General features: G+C 54.3%; 1 protein-coding gene across 3 annotated transcripts in view; it reads left to right on the forward strand.

Annotated features, from left to right (window-relative positions):
• The window catches only part of TMEM63B (transmembrane protein 63B), a 25,301-nt gene extending 8,814 nt beyond the window's left edge, over window positions 1-16,487 (forward strand). For 2 of the 3 annotated variants that reach the window (XM_008572628.1, XM_008572627.1), the window contains exons 4-23: window positions 114-204; window positions 1,603-1,640; window positions 2,644-2,786; window positions 2,882-2,933; window positions 3,416-3,524; window positions 4,222-4,292; window positions 7,706-7,786; window positions 8,256-8,379; window positions 8,965-9,098; window positions 9,238-9,375; window positions 9,520-9,673; window positions 10,862-10,968; window positions 11,230-11,316; window positions 11,567-11,632; window positions 12,823-12,985; window positions 13,540-13,645; window positions 14,645-14,812; window positions 15,050-15,165; window positions 15,350-15,430; window positions 15,697-16,487. In XM_008572628.1, coding sequence (XP_008570850.1) covers window positions 114-204; window positions 1,603-1,640; window positions 2,644-2,786; window positions 2,882-2,933; window positions 3,416-3,524; window positions 4,222-4,292; window positions 7,706-7,786; window positions 8,256-8,379; window positions 8,965-9,098; window positions 9,238-9,375; window positions 9,520-9,673; window positions 10,862-10,968; window positions 11,230-11,316; window positions 11,567-11,632; window positions 12,823-12,985; window positions 13,540-13,645; window positions 14,645-14,812; window positions 15,050-15,165; window positions 15,350-15,430; window positions 15,697-15,888 — 2,221 coding nt within the window. In that variant the 3' untranslated portion in view covers window positions 15,889-16,487. The remainder of the gene's footprint in view (window positions 1-113; window positions 205-1,602; window positions 1,641-2,643; window positions 2,787-2,881; window positions 2,934-3,415; window positions 3,525-4,221; window positions 4,293-7,705; window positions 7,787-8,255; window positions 8,380-8,964; window positions 9,099-9,237; window positions 9,376-9,519; window positions 9,674-10,861; window positions 10,969-11,229; window positions 11,317-11,566; window positions 11,633-12,822; window positions 12,986-13,539; window positions 13,646-14,644; window positions 14,813-15,049; window positions 15,166-15,349; window positions 15,431-15,696) is intronic. The other variant, XM_008572629.1, reaches the window with a different exon arrangement.
• Window positions 16,488-20,393: the final 3,906 nt, after the last annotated feature.

The raw sequence follows: 20,393 nt of genomic DNA on the forward strand, positions 1-20,393 counted from the left end.
AGCCTCTGCGCTTTCTCTGCCTTCTATAGCCCTGGTGCTCTGGAGTGCTCACCTCCACTCCCCAAGGGCTCAAATTCACCAGGCTCTCTGATCTCTCATCTCCCCACCCCTAGTGTGGCCTCAGCTATGCATGGGGACAGTCACGACCGGTATGAGCGTCTCACCTCTGTCTCCAGCTCTGTCGACTTTGACCAAAGGGACAATGTGAGTGCCTTCCCTCAAACTTCTTAGCACCCCCTGCCCCAGGGCCTGTGGGCTGAGCAGCCTCTAGCTTGCACTGATATGGAGTCAGGGAGTTGGTGTGGGCTTCTCAACAAGGAAGGCAGCTTATCTGTGACACACAGGATAGCCCCCAGGCCCGGAACTCCTGTCTCTTGTCCTCTATGTCTTGGCCTCCATACTAGCACAGCCCTAACATCCATGAATTCCAGACTTTGTTTTTCACAAAGTGCCCACCTCTGCTGATTAATCCTAAGGCCACCTTTTTCCTTGGACATGGTTTTAGGCCTGCCTAGCAAAACATACAGAATGCATGGTGTTGCTCAGAGGTTGTAGGCTGGCAGCCCCTGGCTATACAGGGCCGGTTGACCCTCTTGTGGATTAGGGCCAAGTGGTAGCAGCCCCTTTAGACAAGGCATATCCGTGATGGTCCACAGCAGCCCCCAGACTCCCTTTTGTAGCAGACCCAACACACAGGTTCTGCATTCCTGCCCCTCTATCATTTTGTGAGGGTGAGGGTCCTGGTCAGAGCTCTAATCCTCAGACACTGGGCTGGTCCTGGTCAGTCCAGCTTAGGCTGGGGGCGGCAGCTACTTGCAGCAGCCCCAACAAAAGAAGGCTCTCAGCTTCCTGGGTTGCACTCATACTGGTAAGTGGCAAAGCAGAGATATCCCCCTGCTAGCCAGAGGTGTCCAGATGGTCCGCAGCCTCAGGTGATGTTGGTAACAGGTAGCATAGTCCTGCATCTTGGCTGAAAGGCACCTTTCTCCCCCATCCTGGTAGGGACCCTCTCCTGGTAGAAGATTGAGGGAGGGTTCTCTGAATATCCCTACCCTCTGCCTGAAGGCAGACCTGGAGGCTAGAGAAGGGGGGGCAGTATCACAGCTCACAGTGACCCTGAGTTTTGAACCCTCCAGGGTAGACTAGAAGATAGATTGGCAGAATTCAGGCAGCATGTCCTACTCCTCTGCTTTTGGCAGCCATGTTACAAATCCTTTTTGTTAACTGGAGGTCTGGGGGGGCCCACTACCCTTCCTAGAACTCCAAACCCCACCCATCCCCACCCTCAGTATACCCACCACCGCAGGGTATTTGCGGGGATCTGTAGCTCTGGACATGAGGATTCACAGATTCCAGTTTGCCATTGTTCCTTTTTATTTTTTGAGGGTCTGGACCTTCTCTTGCCCTCTCAGTCCCCTTTCTGGGATGAGCTAGTTCCTGGGGTATGGGGATTTTCTTTGGGGGTGGGGGTGTGTGTGGAAGTTGTTCCAAGGCAAGCCATAGCCTGGAAGTGATTATGAGAACAGGGTGGGTGGGACTTGAAGGGGAAGGCAGTTGGGTTGGTGGGATGGAGACTCAAGCTGACAGCTCTCTGTCCCCTAGGGTTTCTGCTCCTGGCTGACAGCCATCTTCAGGATAAAGTAAGTGAATGGTCTTCAAGCTCTAAAGAAAGAGAGAAACAGAGAGAAACTTCAGAACCCATCAACACCCTACAAAATCCAGAGGCCAGCAGCTTTGAGGGCCTTAGCGCTCCTAGCCAGCCCAGCATCCTCCTCCCTACTCCAGGGCCCTGGGGCCCTGGTCTCTGCCGTGCCCTGAACAGTCTCTGCCGTCCCCTGAATGCTCACTTTATCCCACAGTCCCTTCTGTGACCCCCTGCCTGGGGGGCCAGCTCTGCCCTTGGCTCTCCCTTCCCCTGCTACCTCTTGAGAGCAGGGGCTGGAGCCCCCACCTCAGCCTCCGTGCAGCCAGCGGGTAGGGGCAGCAGTCAGGCTGGGAGCAGCCAGCCAGCAGCAGGCAGGAGCCAGCATCCAGCAGGCAGAACTCAGGAGATGGAGCCAGAGCCTGGCAGGCAGGCAGTGAGCGCTGAGAGAGGCAGGAAGCTCGGACAGGTCAGCACTGACAACCAGACCCCCAGTCCCCTCCCCAAGTGCAACGTTGCTTCCCACAGCAAGCTCAGCCAGCACCCTAAGGTGCTGTTATGTCCCCACCTCCTGTTCTCCCTCTTCTCTACCTGTCTTTCACCATTCCTCCTCCACCTGTTCCTCCTCTGCCCACCTCTTCCTCCCTTTTCAAATCTTCCTCTTTTCCTTTCCCCTTTCTCTCCATCCTCACTTTTTTCCTCTCCTTCCTCTCTCTGCAGTCTTCCTTCTTCTTTTACCCCTTTCCTCCCTTCTATTCCCCTCCTTCATCCTCCCCTTCTCCATGCATTCCTCCTTTTGCTCCCTCCCGTTCCCTGTCCCTCTCTTTCCACCCCTCCCAGAAAACAGGGGACCAACAGGTCCCATTTTGACCCCATACTGCTACCAAATCATCAGGGGCTGGGGTGAATGTCAGGCGGGGCAGGTCAGAGCAGGCAAGTTGAGGCCCCAGCCTCACCCTGGTCCTAACCTAATTGCTCTGTCCACCCCCCACGGCCTGTAGGGACGATGAGATCCGGGACAAGTGTGGGGGCGATGCTGTGCACTACCTGTCCTTCCAGCGGCACATTATCGGGCTGCTGGTTGTCGTGGGCGTCCTGTCCGTAGGCATCGTGCTGCCTGTCAACTTCTCAGGGGACCTGCTGGGTCAGTGAGGGCCCGGGTGGCTGGGGCAGAGAGAGGAGGGGGCAGGAGGGGACATGCCCTGACTCCACCATCATCATCCTCTTCCCACCCCCCAGAAAACAATGCCTACAGCTTTGGGAGAACCACCATTGCCAACTTGAAATCAGGGTAAGGTTGGAAACCTTGTCTGGGGCCAGGGTCTGTGGCCAGAGTCTGGGCCCTAACGTGGGGTGGGGAGGGAAGGGGGTGTGTTTAGGGGAGAGGCAGTTGAGGCTGCAGAGATAGCTGTGGGTCCCCGAGGGCTTGGGTTGGAGACAGAAGAGGTAGATCCCTGCTGAGGATCTCCAAGGATAACCAGACAAAAGAGTGTACGAGCTTGAGCCAGGAAGGCTGGCTGGGGCAGTTGGAGTGCACTGTATCCAGTGGGTAGGGCATGAAGAAATGATCTCTCAGGAACGTTTCCATTGGAATGGAACAGTGTTGGGGTCTAGGGGATGTAGAATGCGGGCCTACCCTGAGGGGTCAGTGCCAGAGGATTGGTGGCAGTAGAGGAGCCCTGTCTGCATCTAGGGCTTAACACTGGGAGGTTGGGGGGCATCTGAGTATGTCCTAGCCCTAGTGGCTCCCATGCATTCCCTCTGCCCCACCAGGAACAACCTGCTGTGGCTGCACACCTCCTTCGCCTTCCTGTACCTGCTGCTCACCGTCTACAGCATGCGTAGACACACCTCCAAGATGCGCTACAAGGAGGATGACCTGGTGAGCTGAGCAGAGCCCGGGTCCCACCCCACCCCCAGCCCCAGCCTCTTCCCTTCCCTCTGGGCCTGTCTTGCCCCATCCCTAAGGGGTGTCAGCTTCGACGTTAGGCCAGCTAGATTTGAATCCTGACTCAGCAGCTCAGGAGCCCCCATTCTGCAAGTTACATTACCTCCCTGAGCCTTGGTTTCCTCATCTGTAAAATGGGATAACAACAGGACTTCTCTCCAGGTTGTTGGGAAGGCAACATAAGGCAGGGCATGGAAGCACCCATGCTGTATCTGGCACTTGGGAACCAGCTATGGTTGGTGTCATGGTAGTAATATTCCCTCTCCTTCTACATTTGCTCACCAAGCCAGTACTGAAAGCCCACTCCATGCCAGCGACTGTGTTGGGTCTTCAGGGGCTAAGGATCTGGGAGTAGTACTCCCTTCTTATCCACCTCTATAACCCCTCAAAGAGCAAGGGGCCATATGGCTCTTTCATTAGGCTCACAGCCTGATTTCTGTTAGAAACATTCCCCCTGCTTTCCCTGCAACCTTGCTCATCTCTAAGGCCTTCTCCCACCATGTCTGCTCCTCTCTGCTCACCCCTTTCTCTACACCCTCAAAACAATGTGTCCTTCTCCAGCCCCTCCCTGCATCCTCTGGCTCCTCTGGGCTGAGCCTCAGGAAGGCAAATCGGCTCCCCTCTCACCCAGGTGAAGCGGACTCTCTTCATCAATGGAATCTCCAAATATGCAGAGTCGGAAAAGATCAAGAAGCATTTTGAGTAAGATACCCCTACTCCCAGACTTAGGCCCTGCAGATCCTACTCTGCCTTTGAACTCCAGGAACCACCTCAGCCTCCTCTCACTTGGAGGTCTGCAGTGGAGGGAGGGGGGTGAAATTAAGGAAGAAAATCGCTGACTCCAGGGTGTTCTAGCATTTGGACCAGGTGATGGGTCCCTTAAGAATAGGAGAAGTATGATGGAAACTTTAAGAGTGAGTCATTCATTTTCCCCCCTCCCCAACCTCCTCCCAGCTTGGACTGGGTCATATGTTGTTTACCAGAGTCCATTTGAGATGTATGGCTTCCTCAAATAATAAGCAGCATTCTGGAGTTTCTGTGCAGACAGGGCAGAGAGAGAAGCTCATGGGCTCTCAGTGATTCTCAAGGAGTCCAGGAGAACCTGGGCATGTTCTCTGAGGCTTTTTCAGCTCTGTAATTCTGTCTTGGAGGGAGGGACCTCTAAGACTGCCGGGTGGCCAGAAACTGGAGGAAAGGCAGGAGGTACTAAGAGGCAAAGAGAGAACTCACCAGGTCACTCCATGGCTAAGGATGTATCTGGGGGCAGAACTCATGGGCTTGGGTAGTTAGAGTTAAGGGCCCATCTATGGGGATATGTAGGGATAATCTGTGTACAGGATTAGGGATCCTGTACCACATTCATCTGTTCACTCAGCAAACTTTCTCAAGTGCTGTTAGTCATAAATTACTGTGGTGGGCTTTGGGACTATAAAAAATGAATAAAATATCGTCATGCTCTCAGGGAGTTCAGTGTGGAAATCAGCTTTAGGAGATGGTCCAGGGTCTGATCAGAGATTGGTCTAAAGTCAGTCTGTGGTCAGAATTAGGAATTGACTAGTGGTTGTGATATGGGATGTTGGTGGTCTGGATCAGGACTCAGTCTGAGATTAGGATCATGGCCTAATCTGTGCACAGAATCAGGGTTTAATCTGAGGTCCAGATCTGCTGTCAGTTGGCCTAAATCAGAGTTCAGTGATCATCCTGGATCAGGCCAGTACGTGGTCCAGTCAGAGGTGGTGGTTGGGCAGGATTGGGAGTCAGTATCTGGCAGGGTCAGATCCCAGAGGCCTGGGTTACAGGATTAAGAACTGGTTTGTGATCAGCATTAGTAGATGGATGCTCATTCATTCAACATGTATTTATTGATCACTTTCTATGTGGTGGGCATAAATAAATTACAAGCTCAGCCCTCATACAAAGCAGCAGTCAGAATTAGGCCATCCTTGGGCCGGCCCAGTGGCGTACTCGGTAGTGCGGTGCTTGGGAGTGCGGCAGCGCTCCCGCCGAGGGTTCGGATCCCATATAGAGACCAGTCTGCTCACTGGTTGAGCGCGGTGCGGGCGCGACACCGCCGGTTGCGATCCCGTTACCGGTCACGAAAAAAGACAAAAAGGAAAAAAAAAAAAAAAGAATTAGGCCATCCTTGGTTAATATGAGAGAAGAGATCCTATGTGGGGTTCAAGTTGAGATCAGCATTAGGGGGCAATATGCGTCAGGATTAAGAACAGTGCATGCTCAGAATTAGGTGACATTTTAATGTTACCATCCAATTGGAATCAGCTGTCAGCTTGTACTCTCCATTCGTTTAATATCAAATATCTAGTGAGCACCTGCTATTTACTTTCACTAGAGTAGGAGCTGGGGATATATCAGTAAACAACAAAAGAAAAAGTCCTGCCCTCATTTGCTTACATGTTAGTGGGGGGAGTCAGACAATGAACAAATGAACTAGTAATAAATACTGTGTCAGGTAGGGGTAGATGCTGAGAAGAAAACCAAAGCAGAGAAGAGGACAGAGAGAGGAGTCGGGAAGGGTTGCTATTTCCAATGCGGTGGGGAAGGAGGGACTCTACTCTGATAGGGTGGCTTTTGAACAGAGACCTGAGTGCAGTGAGGGAGTGAACCCCACTAGACAACCATCCATTCATTCAGCATACATTTCTTGTACATCTACTATGTGCTTTATACCAGGGAGAGAGAGAAGAACCAAACCTGATTGGTGTCCTTGGGGAGCTCACGATCCTAGTTGTCTGCTTCAGGGGCTGCTCTGTAGTTTTATTTAGGAAACAGTCTGTGATTAAAATTAGTGGTCAGCCTATAAGCAGGGGTGAGGGAGACTGGTCCTAACTGGAGTTTTGGGGACCGGTGGGATGAGCATTCTGGAATAGCCATTTCATTTATCCATTCATTCAGCACATGTTTACTGAACACCTGCTATGTATAAGCTGTTGGGACAGGCCTGGGTATACAGTGATGGGCAAGAAGCAGCCCGTGTCCTCATGGAGCTCCTGAGCTAATCATCAGTATTAGGCGGGCTTGTGGTCCAGGTCTGGGGTCTGTCTGGATTGGAGGACTATCTCAGCAGAATTAGGGAGTATCCTGTGTGCAAAATCAGGGGGTCTGTGTGGTTGGGCTTAGAGGATTCGAGATTAGTCTGGTGAGAATGAGGGCTCACCCTTCTGGAGAGGAAATCTAAAATGGTTTGAGCAACAGCAGTATCAGGAAAGGTCTGTAGCTTCCTGGGAAGTGCATTTTCAAGGACTCCATCCAGATGTAATTTTCTAAATTCTCATGGGTTTATGAGGTCCACCTTATTACTTCAGAAGCATATCATGTGTATCTTTGATACTTGGTGATCCTTCATTAAAAGTCTGAATAAAATATGAAAAGATGAGGACTCCATCTAGATTAAGGATTAGGGTCAAGGAACATTGTGTAATCAGATTTAAAAAGTAACGGCTCCTTCATTCAGTCCGTAAGCATTCTTCCAACCTTGTCAGGTACCAGGTACTAGTGAGTTGGAGACAGTGTATCTCAACTCAGTCTCAAGTCAAGGTTGAGACTGACCTAAGGTCAGGGTTTGGAGGGTCATTCCAGGGCCTGGGTTATGAGTCAATTTGGGTCAGGGTTCAGGATCAGTCTCTGGTCGGTTCTGGATCAGGGTCCTGGATCTATCATTCTGTAGATTGGGCTGTGAGTTGGTTGGGGTCAGTCCATGGTCAAGGCTAGGTATTGCACTGGGACCAGGTGTTCTGGGAACAGGGTCAAGGGAACAGCCTGTGACTAGAGAAAGTTTCTGTCAACCTAAAGTTCACAGACCTGGACGGGAGTCAGCTCGCTTCCTTGGTTTCCCCAGCTCCACACAGGTGTGTTCTCAGGATTCTTGGTTCATCAGCCCACACCACACTCGTGGTCCGCACCCGTCTGTGCCCACTCCTCCACTCACGTAAGCGTGAGGAGGAATTTCAAAGTTTTATTCTTGGGGAACTCTCATTTTTGTAGACTAAGAAAGAGGGAGCTTGAGTTGGGGGTGTGTGAGGAAGGTGATGGGTTGTGGATGAAAGTTGGGGCAGGCAGGCGGGGTCCCCACGAAGCTGACTGGTGGACTGTTTCAGGGAGGCCTACCCCAACTGCACCGTTCTTGAAGCCCGTCCATGTTACAACGTGGCTCGCCTTATGTTCCTTGATGCAGAAAGGTAATAGGGCTGCGGGCAGGGGAGGGCGACACCAAGGGTCCCCCTGCCCATGTGGAGGGCATATTGGTTGCCTCACAGGAATCTGGCTCCCCTTCCAGGGTATTTGATATTAATTCAACCCCCGGCATGCCTGTTAATTCAGCTCTGGAAAGAGCAAGGCCTGGAGGTTAGAGTTTGTTGCAAGAGGAGAGGAGCCTACAATCCTCATCCTGTCTGAGGACACATCCTTTTTTGGCTGCAGAATGAGAAATTTAGGCAAGACTATGGGGAAACACTTCTGGCCCTCAAGGGATAGGTGGGGAGACCCTGGGATGGGGGCATGTCTGAACCATGCATCCTGAATGAATCCAAGAGCAAGACAACCCCTGTCCTTGGGGTTTGGGCTAGATGACCCCCAAGCTGGGCTCCCTACCCATCCTCCCACCAGCCCCAGCCAGGGGGTGGGTGATCAGGCACCTGGGTCCCACAGGAAGAAGGCTGAGCGGGGAAAGCTCTACTTCACAAACCTGCAGAGCAAGGAGAACGTGCCCACCATGATCAACCCCAAACCCTGCGGCCACCTTTGCTGCTGTGTGGTGCGAGGCTGTGAGCAGGTATGATGTGGGCTGGCCACTGGGCTCCCATAGCACCTGGTTGGGCCTGGGGAGGAGCTGGACAGGTCCTGGGAGACAGGTCACGACAGAGATAGATGCACCCGTGGTGGGGGCTGTCCTACAGCTCCAGGAACGAACACATACAAACAGGCCTGGTGCACAGTGAGACTCCCAGAGGAGGCAAGGCTGGGGCCCCTCCCTCAGCAGGTCACAGTTTGCCCCTGGAGTCCTTGAAGTCCCAGTTCCCACTGTTGGCTCTATCTCTTGTCCCTACAGTGACCAAGTTTTCAAACCGCAAATTAGAAGAGGTCACCCAAGAGGACAGTGTTGTGCTGTACTAACTCTGTGGCCTTGGGCAAGTTACTTAACTGCTCCATGTCTCAGTTTCCTCATCTGTAAGATGGGGCTAATTGTACCTGTTGTATAAGGATGTTGTGAGGATTAAGTGAGTTAATACATGTTTAAAAAAAAGCTTAGAGGAGCAGCATCTGGCTTGTCATGAGCATTGGCTCAGTGCTGGCTGGGTACTGCAGGTCCCAGCCTGGCACTCTGACCAGAGCCCCTGTCCCTCGCCCATTATGGCAGGTGGAGGCCATTGAGTACTACACAAAGCTGGAGCAGAAGCTGAAGGAGGAGTACAAGCGAGAAAAGGAGAAGGTGAACGAGAAGCCTCTTGGCATGGCCTTTGTCACCTTCCACAATGAGACCATCACCGCCATGTGAGCCCCCACCCCGCCTGCCCACCCTGGCCCTTGGCCTTGAGCAGCACATTGGGGCTCCCAGGGCCCTGTACTCATGGCCTGCTGTCAGCAGTGGGGTCCCCTCCAGTGCCACAGTAACCAGTGCCCATCCCCCCAGCATCCTGAAGGACTTCAATGTGTGCAAGTGTCAGGGCTGTGCCTGCCGCGGGGAGCCGCGCTCCTCATCCTGCAGCGAGTCCCTGCACATCTCCAACTGGACCGTGTCCTATGCCCCTGACCCCCAGAACATCTACTGGTGAGCAAACACAGGTGTCAGGGGCAGGCTTCTCAGGGCCTGGGGTCGGCTCCAGTGGGTGGAGGGAGGAGAGGGAGGCGCTAGGTGTAGTGGGGACCAGTTGGGCCCTCGGCCCCTGGAGTGACCCCCTGCCCTGCCTTCCAGGGAGCATCTTTCCATCCGTGGCTTCATCTGGTGGCTGCGCTGCCTGGTCATCAATGTCGTCCTCTTCATCCTCCTCTTCTTCCTCACCACCCCAGCCATCATCATCACCACCATGGACAAGTTCAACGTCACCAAGCCCGTGGAGTACCTCAATGTGAGGCCCACACCCCACCCACCCCTCCAGGCCCCGCATCCCTCCTCCCCCTGCCCACCCCAACTCCTGGTCTGCTTGTGCCAGCCCAGCCCCACCAAGCAGCTGCCACACGACCAAGCATGGGCTGCAAACCCCTCTGTGCCCTTCCCTTGGGCCCCCTGCCACCGTCCTCCTAGGAGGGGCCACTCTTGAGTTTATTACTCCTGGAGAAACACCCAGGGAAGAAAGAGAGCCTGGGTCCAGTCCTTAACCGACCATGTGACCTCAGAGAAGTCCCTTTCCTCATCCCTCAGTCTCAGACTAAACACTGGAAGGGTTAGTAGATCATTGCCTTTCAGACTTGGATTCTGATTCCTTGTCAACATGAAACCCAGTGTGCAAAAGCAAGGCTGCTCAGTGACAGTAGGGTGGGGCCCACTTCTGCCTCACCCCTTGCCCTCCTGCTGTGCACACAGCATGCCTCCTTGGAACCTCAAAGTTCAGAGGAGAGCAGTTTGAAAATCACTGAGTGATAATAGCATAATAGATAAGACCTGGGTTCAGATCCCCACCCCAGTGCTTGCTAGCTGGGTAAGCTATTGTTTCTCTTCTTCCCTCATTTTACTCATCTGTAAAATGGGGTAATATTATTGTGAGGATTAATATATGATGATTAAAGTACATCAACAGTACATGGCACATAGTAGTGCTCCGCAAATTCTGACCATCAGTATTATTCATTCTGGGGTTGTACATATGGCCCTGTCCCTCACTTTTACCTCGGCCCTCTAGATGTCCTGGACTTTTTTTTTTTAAAAGATGACCAGGGGGAGAGGCAGGAGGGAGGGGGGTTTCGGTAATGGGCCACAATAATCAACCTCATTGTATATCGACAAAATAAAATTAAGAGAAAAAAAAAAAAAAAATGACTGGTAAGGGGATCTTAACCCTTGACTTGGTGTTGTCAGCACCACGCTCTCTGAAGTGAGCTAACTGGCCATCCCTATATAGGATCCGAACCTGTGGCCTTGGTGTTATCAGCACCACACTCTCCCGAGTGAGCCACGGGCCGGCCCTAGATGTTCTGGATTTTTGACATGGGGCCCTGCGAGCTGTGGGGCCCAGGGCTCAGTGGGAGGCAGGTAAGCAAAGCAAGTGGGGCCCACTAGACTGCCCCCACTTAATACATCCCCCTGTGCCCTGCTGCAGAACCCCATCATCACCCAGTTCTTCCCCACCCTGCTGCTGTGGTGCTTCTCGGCCCTGCTCCCCACCATCGTCTACTACTCAGCCTTCTTTGAAGCTCACTGGACACGGTGAGACACCTCTACACATGGGCCCCATGGTGGCCTTTCCTTGGTGTAAACCCGTCCCCGCTGGGCGGAACTTTGCCCTTCAGGCTCCCTGCCCTGGGCAGCCCCAGAGCTGGCAGGGAGGGATGGTGCCCACCATCCTCACCTTGGAAAGTCTCAGGGGACTCTCCTGGGACACTGTCCTGGATGGGGGAGCAGGCATGGGGGCTAGGCTCACCTGACCTCTATCCCTGTGCCCTGTCCCCTCCTCCCTCTCCCCACCAGCTCTGGGGAGAACAGGACTACCATGCACAAGTGCTACACCTTCCTCATCTTTATGGTGCTGCTCCTGCCCTCACTGGGGCTGAGCAGGTGAGTTCTGGAGGGTGGGATGGGAGTCAGTGTAGGGGAATTATAGGATGGAGAAAGCGGAGCAGTCCAGGCTCCCCACCTCCCCTGCAAAGTGAGAGCACAGGTTCAGAAGCCTGGACATCCCCAGGCCTCCTGAGTTACCTGCCGCGGGTCTGGGTGCCTCCCCAGAGACTCATGGGGGAGGGAATCCCCCTCCCCTGGTATTCTGCGCCATCCCAGTCTCCCACAGCACCTCCCCTCTCCCCTCCAGCCTGGACCTCTTCTTCCGCTGGCTCTTTGACAAGAAATTCTTGGCTGAAGCAGCTATTCGGTTTGAGTGAGTGACCGGGGCCCCTGGGGAAAGAGGCCAGCTAGCAGGGGTAGGTAGGCCTGAGAAACACTGCCAGCCCCCATGGGACGGTGCACCAAAGCTTCTAGCCCCTGGAGTGGGGAGTCGACCTCATGGGTCTGGCAGGATCATCCCAAAGAAAGCCTCCACAGGGTGTCTTGGGTGTACACCTGGGAGAAGTCCCTGAGGTCTGTTGGGGTTCACTCTCTGGGAACCAGTCTGGATGCTGAGATCACCCTCTGGTGTTTCACTTGGGAAGTTTGGGGAGGTATCTGTGTTGGGTTCTTGGCTGTATTTTGGGAGCGGCTTGGGGTTTATTAGGGGTATCCTTGAGGTCTCTGGAGCCCATACTTTTGAGTATGTGTGGAAGACTCTTGGCCTCACAACTCTGGAAGTGTCTGGGGGAGCTTGTTTATGCCGTATGAGTTCTGGGAATGTCTCTAAAGTTTCAGGCTGTTGTTCAGAGCTCTGACTGTGGAGTTACTTATGGGGCATCTTCTCTGGGAATCCCTGTGAGCGTCTATTGGGGGGCACATACCATGGCATCTATGTGGGCACAAGCTTTAAGGGTCTTGCTGTAGGTCATCTGTGGTAATCTTGGACTCACACTTGAGGTGTCTCAGGCATTGACAAAGGTCCCCACTCTGAAGATGTCTGGGAGAAGGTCTCTGAAGCTCGTTTGTGGAAGTGCCTGAGGCTTATACTCTGGGTGTAACTCTGGGTTAAGTTATGATCTAAGTGGAGGAACCTTCTGGGTGTTCCTGAGGCTCCCACTCTTGGGGGTCTATGAGGGATCTCATTGGGGTTGTCTGTGGAGACCTTGGGCAGTTATACCTTCAACATTCTGGTGGCCATAGGTGGCCTCGAGCACTCTCTCCTGGGTCTTTATGGGGCGCAGTTTCTAGGTATGCCTTTGGGCTCACGCTCTCAGGCCATGTCCATCCACATTCTGAGGTTATCTGGGACTCGCTTTGGAGGTGACTGCTGACAGTGTAGCGTCTGTCTCTGGGGTTCACACTCTGAGGGGACTGGGGCATAGGTGCTTGGAGGGCTACTCTGGGGGTGTCCCCATAAAGGAAGCATATTGGGGGAAGCGGGGTGTGCTGTCACACTGGCAGTGAGTAGGCAGCCACCAAGTCATCCCAAGGGTGCAGTGCTGGAGCACCTGGTGCCCACAGGTGTGTGTTCCTGCCTGACAACGGCGCCTTCTTCGTGAACTACGTCATTGCCTCAGCCTTTATCGGTAATGCCATGGACCTGCTGCGTATCCCGGGCCTGCTCATGTACATGATCCGGCTCTGCCTGGCGCACTCAGCCGCCGAGAGGCGCAACGTGAAGCGGGTATGGCCGCCCGGGGCAGCAGCAGCCGCACACATTCCCTGGTGGCCCAACCAGAAACAGCAGCAGTCGGGCTAGAGTGGGGGACACAGGGGTGCTGGGACTTGGGGAGCCCAGTCCCATGGCTCTGGACCATGCCCTTCCCGTCTAGGGCCTCAGTTTTCCCATATTTACAGCCATGTGTCGACATTGATGACCCTGAAGGCCCTTGCCAGTTCTGACAGTCTAGTCTTCTATGATGGGAATTTGGGGAGGTCCGAGTCCTTAGACCTAGGATCCCTCTGTACTAAGTCCACCCAACTCTTGCCCCCCATCTGCCAGCCCCTGGCCCCTTGATGGCCCCATGCCCCATCACTGCACCTGCCCTTACCTCCCTCTCAGCCATACCCTCTCTTTCCATCTCCTTTGTCCTATCCTACCCTAGACATTAGGTTCCTGTTCCCCATGGCTTCTTTGCTGGCCCCAGAGTTCCTGGCTCTTTTCCCCCTCCCACCTGCCCTGTTCCCCTTCAGTCTGTTCCTCCCCCTGAGCCGCCCTCCTGCCCATCTCCCCCCCAGCATCAGGCCTACGAGTTCCAGTTTGGCGCAGCCTACGCCTGGATGATGTGCGTCTTCACGGTGGTCATGACCTACAGTATCACCTGCCCCATCATCGTGCCCTTCGGTAGGCACCGCCGCGCCGGGACCTGGGCCCTGCTCGGGGGGACCCAGGATCTCACCCGCTCCACTCTAGTAAGGCAGGCTACCCTGAGTGGACAGGGCCCCGGCTGGGAGACTGGCCCCTCAGGCCTCCCACCTGGTTCCTGGCTCAGTCTGGGGCCCGGCCTGGGGGGAGGAGGGGGCGAGCCATCTTAGTTCAGGCTGTTCCCAGCTGGCATGCTGGGTCCCTGGACAAAGTCACCCCAACATGGCCATACTCACCCACACACAACTGGATATACTAGGACACACATCACATACCCACTGATGTGTTCAGAAACACACACACACACACACACACACACTCTCACTCCTACACAGACATCTGTGGGCACACTTGTACACTGCCCCGTAAACTCAGGAAAAACCAGGGTGGAGATGGGTCCTTGCCACTCATGGAGATATCCCGTATCGCTGAGCTGTGTGACCGGGCAAGTTTCTCTTCCTTTTTGAAGAAGTTTAGCAGAGTTTCTCTTTAACTGTTGCCCCCACCAATAGCCTCTACTTCCCCCCCAATAACATCCTAACCCTTTAACCACCCTCTCTGGTTACCGAAGTCTCCGAACTCCCAGACTAACCTCCCTACTCTCATTTGAAATTCCCATTCCCTAAGCTTCTGGGGAAATAGAAGTTGTCACTTAATTTATACTCATCTTTTTAGGGACAGGGGTGAAAAAAACAATACAGGTTTCAAGAGGATGCTTATTGATCCAAATGAATAGGTTTCCAGTAGAATCCCTAATGAGCAGGCTGCAGAACGAAGGGGTTGAAGCAGAGGAAGCTGAAGTTCTGTGACCATGCCAGTGGCATGGGGCACTCTCCAGGACTGGGGCTGCGGTAGGGGCTGGGGGAGGAGGAGGGGCCAGCCTTTCAGGGATCTCAGAAGGACATGACAACCTGTGACAGACACACGAAGGTCCAGCAGCACTGGTTCCAAGGTCAGGGCCCATGTGGCTTCCCCCAGGACTCATGTACATGCTGCTGAAGCACCTGGTAGACAGGTACAATCTCTACTACGCCTACCTGCCGGCCAAGCTGGACAAGAAGATCCACTCAGGGGCTGTGAACCAGGTGGTGGCTGCACCCATCCTCTGCCTCTTCTGGCTGCTCTTCTTCTCCATCATGCGCACAGGTGAGAGTCCCCCATCAGGGAGCTGGGGATGAGGGTGGAGGGAACTCCATCCAGAGTAAAGGCAGAGCAGGCCACGGGGTGGGGGTGGGGGGTCACATGGCCTGGGAGAGTCACGGTGAGACTGCAGCACATGGGAGTGTGGGGTCCGCATTCAGAAGGTGGCAATAGCTGGGTTGGCAGGCCCTGGGAGAGCCCAGAGGAGAGGTAGCAGCCCCATTCTTTGCCCCCCAACACCAGGATTCCTAGCCCCCACGTCCATGTTCACATTTGTGGTCCTGGTTATCACCATCGTCATCTGTCTCTGCCACGTCTGCTTTGGACACTTCAAATACCTCAGTGCCCACAACTACAAGGTGTGGGGATGAGGGGTGGCAGGGGGATGGCTGCGGGCAGAAGCTCAGGGGGTTGCAGAGGGGGGCAGGGGGATGGTTGAGGGCTGAGGGCAGGGCTAATGGGTGCTGAGAGAGTGTGGGGCCATGATTGGGGCTGAGGCAGGGACATACCCCTTACTCCCTGACTCACTCTGGTCCCCTTAAGATTGAGCACACGGAGACAGATACCATGGACCCCAGAAGCAATGGACGGCCCTCCACTGCTGCCACTGTCCCCAAATCTGCGGTGAGTACCCCGCTTCATGGCCAATGGGAGAGGCCTCTGACTGAGACTCAGCCCCAAAGCTGAGTGTCCCATAGTCTTCCAGAAAAGGAAAGCTGTTCCAGACCCCGGGGGTGGTGGGGGACAGAGGTAGGGAGAGATTTAGTCTCACTGAAGGGCTACCTGCCCCTCCTAAGAGCAGACCACTGCCCTTCCCCTGGGCCCTGCCCGCTCTGCTGTCCTATAGGCCCAGGATTCCCCAGTCACCCCGCACTCCTCTCCCCCTTCAGAAATACATCGCTCAGGTGCTGCAGGACTCAGAGGTGGATGGGGATGGGGATGGGGCTCCTGGGAGCTCCGGGGACGAGCCCCCATTATCCTCATCCCAAGATGAGGAGCTGCTGATGCCGCCCGATGGCCTCACGGATACAGACTTCCAGTCTTGCGAGGACAGTCTCATAGAGAATGAGATCCACCAGTAAGGGGAGGGAGGGGCCCTGGAGGCCACGCCCTGCCCCCCGCCCCCACCCCCACGGACACTAAAAAAGGCTAATAATTTATTAGATCTAAAGCCCCTTCATCCCCCATCCCCTGCTTTCATTAAGGTATTTAAACCTGGGGATTACACCGCTCTCCCCCACCATGGAGGGAGGAAGGGAGCCCCCCAACCTCAGTGAGGAGAGCCCCGAGCCGGCCCCGGGGTGAAGAGGGGTATGGAGGGAGTCCCCCCAGATCAGCAACCCCCAGCTAGTAATATGGCCAGGAAAGGGTTAATGAGAGCCAAGAGGGGTACCTGGTGCCATGGCTGGAGACCTGGGGGGGCAGGCAGATCAGGAGCTGCCCCCCCAGTTCTTTCTTCCCCTCAGTTCCCCCTGGGATCTGGCCCTCCAGGGATGTGGAGCCTCCAGCCCCTATGGGATGCATGAGAGGGGAGGGGGTGCTGAGTGGGAGGAAGTGTCAGGCCCCGAGCCAGGGGGGTGACCTGGGGGTGCGGGTGGGCATGGCTGACACTGGAAAATGGGTTTTTGCACTGTTTTTGTTTTTGTTTCCTTTAAAATAAAAACAAAAAGAAAGGCTCTGAGGTGGGTGTGTGATTTGTGCTGCTGCCCTGGGTACATGGGCTAGGGTCCCTGGCCCCACCCTCTATTGGTCTGGGAGGCCTGTTCTGAGTCCCTTCATGACCCTGGGCAGGGGACTTTTTGTTTGGAGTCTCATTCCTCCTCATTCCTCTATCAGGGAAAGGGGGGGGGGGGGCAGGAAAGAGACTTCAGAGGACGTCTCAGAGGCAGGAGAGGCCTCTGTGCTCAGATTACCACACCAGCCCCACCCCCTCTGGCCCTTCTGTTTCCCCTGAGAGCGACACACGGAACAGAGATTCAGGAGAGGAAGTCTGTACAAAGCCACAAGGTCCACACTGGTCCAGGAAGAAGGTGCTCCCGAGCATCTCAGAGTGAGCCTGTTCTCCAGCCCATCTGTCCCTTCCCCAGGAGTGTCAGAGCCCCTCCCTGAAAAGCCCCCTCCACACCCTCCAGTCAAATCTTATTCATTCCCTAAGATCCAACTCAAATTTACAAGAAATGACCAGATGGGAGCAGCCACTAGTGAGCCTAATAAAGATTGGTCAGGCGCCGGCAAGCACAGGAACAAACAGTCCCGGGGTCACCCAGGCTGCGAGAGATGCCATCTGCACAGTAAACTCGGCTTGCGGGGCCAGAGCTTATGTGGCAGCTGCAGGTGGCGGGATGGGCCAATTACAGTGGAAATGACAGGTGGGGCCTTGGTCTGGGCCTCGGCCCTTACATGTACCTTGGATCTGCAGCGTGAAACATGAACTGCAGGTGGAGTCCCTAAAGTCCTGGGGCCAGGAAGCTGCCAGTCAGGGATGGGGGAGCAGAGTGCCAGCTGACGGGTGAGCAGAAATTGGCACAGCTTTGAAACGCACCTTGATTGTGTGAAGGCTCCTTGGTGCTACGAAGCCTATTTTCTGCGTGGGTGGGCACACACACCACCACTGTTTGCCTGGCAAGCCCGTTGTCCCCACAGCATGGCCTGGACAGACCTCAGCCCAGCCTCTGGTCAGCCTAGGCCTCAGTTCCTCACCTGCCCGCACACCTCCCCCTCTCTCAGGGAGGGCCTCCTGGCAGGGCCTGAAGTTCAAACCCAGGTTCAAGTGCTTCCGGATGTGAAACTCCAGATAATACCCAGAGAGCACAGAGAACAAAGGTCCTCAGGAGAGCCCTTCCCCAGTGTGGGAGGCTCTACTAGGGGAGAACACCCACGCCCACTCATACCTTGCCCCTGGCACCTCATCACAGACGGAGCTCAGTGAATGCGGATTACAATATGGTCATTTGACAAATATTGATTGAGCGGGGACTATTTATCAAGCAGCTCTGTGCTGGGTACTGGAAGGGACCCAAGAGGTACAACAGTGGAATCGCAGAAGGGAGAGGAGCCCCAACGTCTGCTTCACTTCCTCTTTTTGCAGCTAGGGGCAGCAGAAGAGATTGAGTAAGAGCTGAGACTTTAGGTTCAAATCCCAGCTCAGCCACTTACTACCTGTATGACCTTGAGCAAGTTACATCATACCTCTGGACCTCACTTTCCTCATCTATAAAATGGGGATAATGATACTATGTCCTCAAGCTATTTTAAGAATTAAATAAATGGAATGTTCTTAGCCCAGTGTTTGACATAATAAGAATGTAATAAACCATGATTAATATTCCTGTAGCTGAGGAAATTAAGACCAGGAAAGGGGAGTGGGGTAGGACTCACTCAAGTTTGGCTTGTGTTGGGGCATGGAACAGGGCTCTGTGATTCCATTCAGTTGTCTAAGCCTATCTCTGCACCTGACTAATGCCAGGGAGGGTTGAGGGCACCCAGACGAGCTCCATACTCCCTGTCCTCACGATCAATTGTGCACTCTGGGGAAGACTGTCCTCTAGAGCAGGGCTCCCACTTGAAGCGTTTGCCGTCTCCCATGGAAAGGCACGACATACATTCAGACCAGTGGCCTGACCACGCTGGATGTGATCAGTCACGGAGAGTGTCATAGGTTGAACTGTGTTTCCCAAAAAGATACGTTGAAATCCTACTCCACAGTACCTCAGAACGTGACCTTTTTGGAAATAGGTTCTTTGCAGATGTAATTCTTTAAGTTAAGGTGAGGTCTTATTGAAATAAATGGGCCCCTAGTCCAAAAGGACTGTTGTCCTCACAAGAAGAGGAGAAGACACAGAGAGGAGAGCACCACGTGAAGACATAGCGACAGAGGGAGAATGCCATGTTAATAGGAAAGTGGCTTCTGGAAAAAGAAGACTTTCAGGATAAAAAGGTCAGGTTAGGGTGATTGGAACAACCCCGTCCTAAAAGCCTTGGGCTGAGAGGGACTAGGACCTGCCCTGACTGGATGATATGGTGAGGACAGCCAGGCTGGTGGAGGCTGCCCAGCAGGAGGAGGGTACTAGGCCCCCTTTCCCTGCAAGGTTGGACCTCAGACTGCGGGGTCTTGACTGGCAGCTTGGAAGGGGCTGGGTTACTGGCAGCACCAGTCTGTGGCAGACAAATGGAAAGGAGGAGAAAAGGGAAAGGCAGCAGTTAAAACGTGCTACTGACTTAGGAATCCTGCTGCAATTGGAGAGTTCTAGAGGGGGGACCTCTTCTCCCCCTCCTGGACAAATGGAAAGGAGGAGAAAAGGGAAAGGCAGCAGTTAAAACGTGCCACTGACTTAGGAATCCTGCTGCAATTGGAGAGTTCTAGAGGGGGGACCTCTTCTCCCCCTCCCCCCAGAACCTTCAACTGTCAAGCCCCGAGCTAGCCACCAGCATGCTGTACTCCCCAGGTAGGTGCTATGGGGCCTTGTCCCATTCCTATACCTCCAGCAGTCTAGGACCTCTCCCCCAGGGAAAGGGCTGTGTCCCCATCAGATTGGATGCCCCTTGAGGGGAGTGGAGACTGTGACTTCTCCATCAAACTGAATGCTCCCTACAGGCAGGAGTTGGGCCTATCCTCAGGCTGTTTGGGAAAGAATAGGCCGTTGATGGTCAGCCTGGGTCATAAGACAGGGCAGGAACCCCTCCTCCTTCTCTCTAGTGAGCGGTTGGAGTTGGGGAGAAAAGAGGGCCGGCCACCCACTGTCATGGCTGCCTGAGGAAAAGGGCTTGTGTGGGGGAAGTCCAAGCAGCCATTAGAGGTAAACCTCAGGGAACAGAGAAAGACTCTCCCAAACCTAGAAAAGCAGGCCCCCAGTCCAGAAAGATCATATCCTAAGAGGGTGGCAGGAGCAGGCTTACCTAGGGCAAGCTTGGGGACTGGACTTGAGGTCCTGGGGGGAGGGTGGGCTGAGAAGGAAGGGGAGGGGCCTGGTCAGGGCAAAAATGACCCCTGTGGGGTGGCATGGTCAGAGGGTAGCCAACCTTGGCCAGCAGAAGGGCTCAGCCCTGCATCTCACCCTCAGCTGGGGGCGGGGGTAGCTAGTTTCACCTATAAGGGGCACCTTGGGGCTATTGACGCCTAGACCCAGCCTCCCAGCTTCTTGGGCCCACACCAACTACCTGATCCCTGGAAGTTCAGGCCTAGCAGGAGACCCCAAACCCAGTCCTTGCTCTTTGGAAGTTCTCTGAGAAGTCTAGACAACATCTTAGTTTCCAGCTCTGAAATTAAGCTGTCCATAAATCTACAGGTCTCCACTCTGATGGGGGAGCTGCAGCCTCCACCTTCAGGGATGACTCCCAGTCTGATGGAGAGAATAGGATATGCCCCCAGGACAGAAAGCTTCTTATCCATTCATGTCTTGTTTTAATATGTTGCTCTGGTGTCTGCCTGTGTGTCCCACAGTCAGCCTTGTCTGTCCATCTGTCTGTCTCAGCTTGCCTGCCCTTAGCCCATGGGACAGGGCTTGGGTCTGTCATCCTCTCTAGAGCTGTTTTCCATGATAACTGTGGTGGTGTGTGTGGTTGTGTAAGTCCTCCCTCCAGTCAAGAT

Source organism: Galeopterus variegatus, unplaced genomic scaffold (genome assembly GCF_000696425.1).
Source record: "Galeopterus variegatus unplaced genomic scaffold, G_variegatus-3.0.2 Scaffold813, whole genome shotgun sequence".
NCBI lineage: Eukaryota > Metazoa > Chordata > Mammalia > Dermoptera > Cynocephalidae > Galeopterus > Galeopterus variegatus.